Here is a 6726-nt window from a genome sequence, read left to right as displayed (position 1 = left end):
TGAATAAAATACTTTCATAAAACTATAGAAAGTATCAATACATCGAATGTATCGGAACAAAGCTCATAATCAGTATATCATAGAGCATTAAACCAACATTCATAAAACTATAGAAAGTATCAATACATCGAATGTATCGGAACAAAGCTCATAATCAGTATATCATAGAGCATTAAACCAACAATACATACATATATATACACATATTTTCATATACACAAACACACATACACATTCACACATATACACATATACACATATATACACATACATAAATATTCATACACATACACATTTCACAAACACATACACATACATATAAATACACACATATACACATATTCATATACACATACAATCACATATACATACACATACATATTCACATTCACATATATATATACACATACACATTCATATAAACACACACATACACATTCACATATACATACACATTCACTTACACACATATATAAACACACACATACACATTCACACATATATATACACATTCACTTACACACACATACACATACATAAACACACACAAACACATCAAACACACATATATATATACATAAATATATATATATTACCTTATGGGAGAAATTTGACGATCTTTGGAGAGATTTAGAAAAAAATGGCGATTTTTATTTTTTTTTCCGAAAATCTTTGAATCTAATGAAGAAGACGACTCGTGGTTTTATATTGCGTTTTGCGACGGAATTTTCCGTCGCAATCCGTCACAAAATGAAATTTATTTACGCGCCCAAAATTCAAAAAATTTCGTCGAAAACCGAAACCAAATACATTGCGACGGAATATTCTGTCGCAATCCGTCGCAATTTTTATTTTCCGTCGCAAATCATCTATTTCTTTGTTGTGACAGAATTATCCGTCGCAAACCGTAGCAAATTGCGACGGATTTTGCGACTGTTTGCGACGGATAATTTTTTTCCACGTTCTGTCGTAAAATCGTCACATTCCGTCGCAATTTCCTGTGCGACGGAAATTTCCGTCGCAAATTACGTCGCTATATGCAGGTTTTTTTGTAGTGAATATAAGAAAAGGAATAATCATATTTTCAATCTGTCTTTGGCTTTGACACTAAGCATAAAATGGAGATAAATAATATGTAACTTTATACAAATTAGATCAGGTTTAAAACCAATTGATTATTTTAAATTCAAATTAACGAATCAAAAATTAAAATAATAGAAAATTTAAATCAAATCTAAATTGAACAAGATTTTTTTCAATAAAAATCAAACACAAATGGAACTTTATTAAAATACAAATGGATCTAAATTCAACATAAATAAGAACTATATATATATATATATATATCTGTCCGGAAATTTCCCCTACCCCAAGAAAAGATGGATCAGGTTGTTGGATTCTCTCCCGCAGGAGCTGTTCCATCTTTCACTTGAGCTGCAGTTTCTGCCGTTGTTGTTGTTGCTGTTCCCGCTGCTGTTGAGGTTGCTGTCGGGGCTGTTGCTGTTGCTGTAATTGGTGCTGCTGCTACTAATGGATCAAATTCCATATATATACATCAAGAACCATGAAATGACAAGCTTCAACGGTGAGGATAAGAGAGAACGTGAAAAGCAAGAGAATGAAACCTGAGGGAGAGGATGATGATGTTGAAAGAGCAAAGGAGGTCGGGAGGGAGAGGATGGGGGGCTGAGGCAAGTAAGGGTAATGCATAACAGAAGGAGCGTACTGGAGGCCGAAACCATGATGATGGACTGGAGGAGTCTGGCTGCTGCTCTGCGTGTAGAACGGGTGGTAGAAACTATGGAACATCCCGCCCGATGGCCCTACAAACGGGGAAACTTGATGTCCTCCGTACATATGGTTGTAGTAATTCTGCAAGACAAGTGGCCAACGCAGTTAATCAAAGGGTTTAGCCATGCCAGAAGAACGGATACATGATTGGGGTAAAACTGACCATAGGGTACATGCCCTCTTGAGAATACCCGGCAAACCTTCAAACACACAAGAAATGAAAACTCAAAACGCTAGATTTGATTGCAACCCGGAAGGGGGAAAAGCATGACCCGCAAGACAAGATTCTTACCCGTAACCAGGGTAAGAAAATGCGAATCGACCACCTGCAGTTTGATGAACAAAAGCAGATGATGATGATGATGATGATGAAGCAGAAGAAGGAGAGCCGCGGAAAGAAGGGGAAGGAGCCACTAGTCCTGCTCCTCCTCCTACTGGTCTGAATCTCCCTGCTCCTGCATTTCCCAGTTCTCTAATTATTAAGAATCTTCAAAACAATCGTAGATCATGCTTCACATTCCAGATACGCTCATGGGGTTTAAGCTAATGTGATCAATGTTAATCCTACAAGTTTAATTCTCTTGCCCTCTTCCAGATCTTACACCTTGACGATACCACTAATGAGAGATGTTACCAATAGAGAGGATTGAAAAAAATAAAGAATAAAAACCATGTCTTGGAATTTGGGGACGAGTTTTCTGGGCACCGAGGCAAGCAAGATTACAGTTCGCTCTTCTTCCGTCGATCACCGGAGATATGTTTTGGCAAGCTCTCATCGCCGCCTCCGGTTCCTTAAACGTCACCTGAAAATTTATACCCAGAAACTCAACATGCTCCTTTTTTTTGTTGCATTTTGTCTCGAGAGAAAAGAAAAACGAAGACGTACAAATCCGTATCCTTTAGATTTGCCGGTGTTCTTGTCCGAAATAACGACGGCTTCGACAATATCGCCAAACTGCTCGAAATAACGCTTCATCGTATCTCTCTGCGTCTCCCACGCTAATCCACCAACGAAGATCTTCGTCAACGTCGTATCGTTATGCGACGCCGTATTGGCCCCACCGCCTTCCATCTGCAATTGTCTCTGTTGAGCCATGAAAGAAATGTTCCAAACAGAAAACCCAGAGATACCCAGAAGCCAAAAATCTCATACCAGCCTCTAATCACATCAAAGGAACCATCTTTCTTAACCAATTCCTAAAAACTTCATCTTTTGCCTCCCCCAATACGAAAAATACTAGGTTTTCGCAAAATTGAGGGGGAAAAAACAAAACCTTTATATGTATTGCAAAATCAAGGGAAGAGGAAGGACGATTACACGGAGGAAGAGAGTTTTCTCTTGAAGGTAATTCGAAATGCAAGCGAGAAGACAAGAAAGCTGCTAGTGGGAACCCACGACAATGGCTGGAGAGAGAGAGAGAGAGAGAGAGCCAATGAAATATGAGAAAAGCCAGTCTTGAATTTACCTTTTTCGCTGTGACATATACATGTACGTAAATTATGTGTATATATATTCGTTCACAATATATACAGAGATCGCGTATATATGCATGTATATGTCTGTGTTGGGTCCACCGCATATTATCTGCTTCGCTGTCTTCAACCTCCTCTTGAAATCTGCATTTTTTCAGTAAATGTTTTTTAAAAAACTTCCAACTTTGACTGTTCTGTTCCCAAAATTTTTTAAAAAAAAAGGATTAATCTTTTCTTGCCCGATCGATCGTCTCCAGAATCTTATTACGATGTTTTTTGTTGGATTGTGTTCGTTTTCTTTTTATAATTAAAAAACATATGAAGACGTGCTCTTGCCGGCGCAGACATCTATCTGTATAACCGAAAGAGGGCTATATGTACGTATAAGTATACATGGGTATATCCGTATATAGAATTGGTGTGTGTATGTATATATATATATAATCCTTAGATATGCGTGATATTGTTTCGTGGGGCCTCTTTTTTTATGGCACAACCTTCTAAATTCCCTCTTTTTTCTTTATTTTTTTAAATTCTTTTTTTCCGTTTTTGGGTGCTTTGTTTGTACCATATTTTAAAAATATTATATATTTAACGATAATTATAGTAGGACATCCCTTGTTTAATTGGCCAGGTTGTCCTCCTGACTTAATTCCATAATTGCCCTTCTCTAACATTTCTGTAAGAGCCAATCGACTTTAAATTTTGGTTCAATGGCTCATGGTTATCGTTATTATTAATTATATTAGTGACTATTTTGTAAATATAAATCAAATATTGATTTTCAGATCACATTTTATTTGGCATGTTTATAAATTACCAATTTTCGGATCAAATCCTATATATCTGCATATATCATAACCATATTCGTAACAATATTTAATTTCTTCTTGTAGGATTCGATGGGTAAATGAATCCTTATATATATATATATATCAAAGTTTTGAAAATGCCACTGTGGTTACATATGTGTGTGTGTGGCATTTACTTCATCATATAAATGCAAATTCGGGCAAGTTGACGACCATGTAAGACAATTTACCTTAATTAATCCACAACGGTAAACTTTATTTTACTTAATTAGATCATATACAGTAAAAGCATGATATATTCTTTCTACTTAAAAATGAGCGATGTGCATGTGTCTTGCCAATCATTAGTCACAATGGCTTTCGATTTTTTATTTTATTTTTTTTTTGGGTGCAAAGATGGTTTTTGGAACAAAACAAGGGGCACCCCTTTAAAACTTGGATCCATAAGATAATAAAATATAGATAAATATAAGTCTTTATGTATTTTTATATTCTCCCTATATATAAGTATTATTTATCATTTTGCTTATCTAACAGGATAAGTAATTAATATCTGAACCTGAATCATGGCTGTCGACTACAGCACAACCCAACGGCTTTTGGACAGTCGCGGAGTTTGGTCAAACCTAGATCTACTTTTTATCTTTAAAAATATAATTAGTTACTGTAGCCTCTTATCGCAAAGTTTTTCGAATATCAAAATAACGGTAAGTCCCATATAATTCATTATTCATATGGTTTTTTAAAAAACGGGGTAATTTTTCTAATGAATCCGATATATGCACACGTCTATATATAAATATATTAGGGATGTGTCTCTTAATTTAGTTTCTTTTTTAAAAATGTCTCTTTAATTCATGAATATACAATTTTAATTTTATTTGATTATACGATCGATGAAATAATTAAAGACTATAAGGAGCATACGACCTTTTCATGCATATATAGGCTAACCAACCTCAATGCATAGAAGAATTTCGAGTATTATAGCCACATGAAGGCTGCCAATGTACAGGCAGGCATGCACATGCTCGTGCCCGGCGACTCCCCATTATTGTTTCCACCACCCAATAGAAATTAGAGTAATAATATTTCCCGCTTGCTACATATCCGCCGTTGGATGACATTCGGCCTTCTCATCCAACGGTAGATATTACGTGCTTTCCTCGGCTGACATGGCATGGATCTTTATTGTTTGAACAGTTGACACGTGGCGTGTCCAGCGATTGTTTCCTTAAAGGCTGAATCCGTTATGACGCTGTTCCCAATAATTATCTTTATCATGGTGAACGTGACTCGTATCCTACGGATTCCGTTTCTTTGACCGTCAACGCCTCCGCCACGTGGCGGAATATTCGCACTCTATGCGCCGCAGTGCCCAGTTTATATAAATATAATAATGTCCTCTCGACACAAAAAAAAAAATATATATTGTGGGCCTCAATCTAATAAAAGCCCAATTCACAGCTAATAATGGGTCACAAATGTATAAATATTTTGAACCATCAATAATCCACATGTCACATGAGCCCATTGAGCCCAAAATCTGTATAACGGACCTCGTGGACCCGGTCCGCCCCGGCCCATATAGCGTAAGGTGTTGTAACGTGTAACCTACGGTTTTAACTTTTAATTAACCATATGGGGTTTGGTTGCTGCCCGTTAGGAATTAGGACCGTCAAAATTAATAATGAACGCCAAGAAATTTTTGGTACGTAATGAGTGCACCGAAAGGTGTCCCACTCCAACTTTATCTTTAATTCTATCATTAATCTATTTCATTTTATAATCTCTTTCTAAGTATCTCTCTCTCTTTTTCCCCCTTTCTCCTATGATTATAAAACCCGTGATTTGTTTTGGTCCAGAATTTTAACACGTGAACATGTCTATTTTCAATGTTCGAGAATTTGTAGATAATTTTCTGGCAATCTATTAAGAGATTTCACTTCTGGCTAATAATGATTCATGCTGGGATATCATATATATATATACATATATATAATATTTGGTTTCTTTTTGCATTTTTGTCTTTTGACCTCTCGTGAGCATCATTACCTTTATCCCTACCTTTCTTTATAACGATTTCATATACAGTAAAAATCAAATAAAACCACACCACTGGTAATGATTAAGTCTAAAGAAAAGGTTATCAATTATTTATTCCTAAACAGGTCTCTATATCAATGTGGTCCATTAATAATATAAATTTTTTTTTATCGAAATATTAAGGGAAACGAATCGAAGGGATGGCATCTCCATTTCCTTTTTCACCAGGACAAGTGGGCCCATTCCATCCTGTATATTGTAAAGTTTCGTCTATTTAAAGAAAACTCTCCCTAATACCAAAACCTTCCCCTTCATCGCTTAATTAACCTTCCCTTTTAGGGTTTTCAAGATTCCATGCACATATATTCACTCTATAAATCATATCTCCACATAAATTCCTCATTATATATATTTAAAAAAGTTAACTATATATATATATATATATATCTGTCATCTGGTTAGGTGGGTCGAATATGGGGAATTGCGTAGGAGGGTCGAGAATATTATACACCGACAAAGAAGATGAAGTTTTGATAAGAGTGGTAACGCCCGACGGCGGAGTCATGGAGCTTCATCCTCCGATCACGGCGGAGTCCATAAACCA

General features: G+C 36.1%; 1 protein-coding gene across 1 annotated transcript; it reads right to left on the bottom strand.

Moving 5' to 3' along the window:
- Window positions 1-1357: 1357 nt before the first annotated feature.
- Window positions 1358-3279, bottom strand: LOC104814765 (RNA-binding protein 24-like). Its single transcript, XM_010542944.1, has 7 exons — window positions 3258-3279; window positions 2678-2863; window positions 2462-2594; window positions 2084-2246; window positions 1955-1991; window positions 1626-1872; window positions 1358-1527 (listed from the first exon to the last, which is right to left on the bottom strand). Exons 2-7 carry the CDS (start codon window positions 2861-2863, stop codon window positions 1385-1387), a joined length of 909 nt encoding a protein of 302 aa, XP_010541246.1. The 5' UTR covers window positions 3258-3279; the 3' UTR covers window positions 1358-1384.
- Window positions 3280-6726: the final 3447 nt, after the last annotated feature.

This window comes from Tarenaya hassleriana, unplaced genomic scaffold, assembly GCF_000463585.1.
Source record: "Tarenaya hassleriana unplaced genomic scaffold, ASM46358v1 Cleome217, whole genome shotgun sequence".
Lineage (NCBI taxonomy): Eukaryota > Viridiplantae > Streptophyta > Magnoliopsida > Brassicales > Cleomaceae > Tarenaya > Tarenaya hassleriana.
This window is presented reverse-complemented; position numbering and strand designations above follow the sequence as displayed.

Excerpts from the sequence above, each read along its gene's own strand:
- LOC104814765 (XM_010542944.1), bottom strand. The coding sequence starts at position 2,863 with ATGGAAGGCGGTGGGGCCAATACGGCGTCGCATAACGATACGACGTTG. Across the intron at positions 1,992-2,083 it reads TTTTCTTACCCTGGTTACGG|GTTTGCCGGGTATTCTCAAG; the intron begins GTAAGAATCTTG and ends GTGTGTTTGAAG. Across the intron at positions 1,873-1,954 it reads AAGAGGGCATGTACCCTATG|AATTACTACAACCATATGTA; the intron begins GTCAGTTTTACC and ends CTTGTCTTGCAG.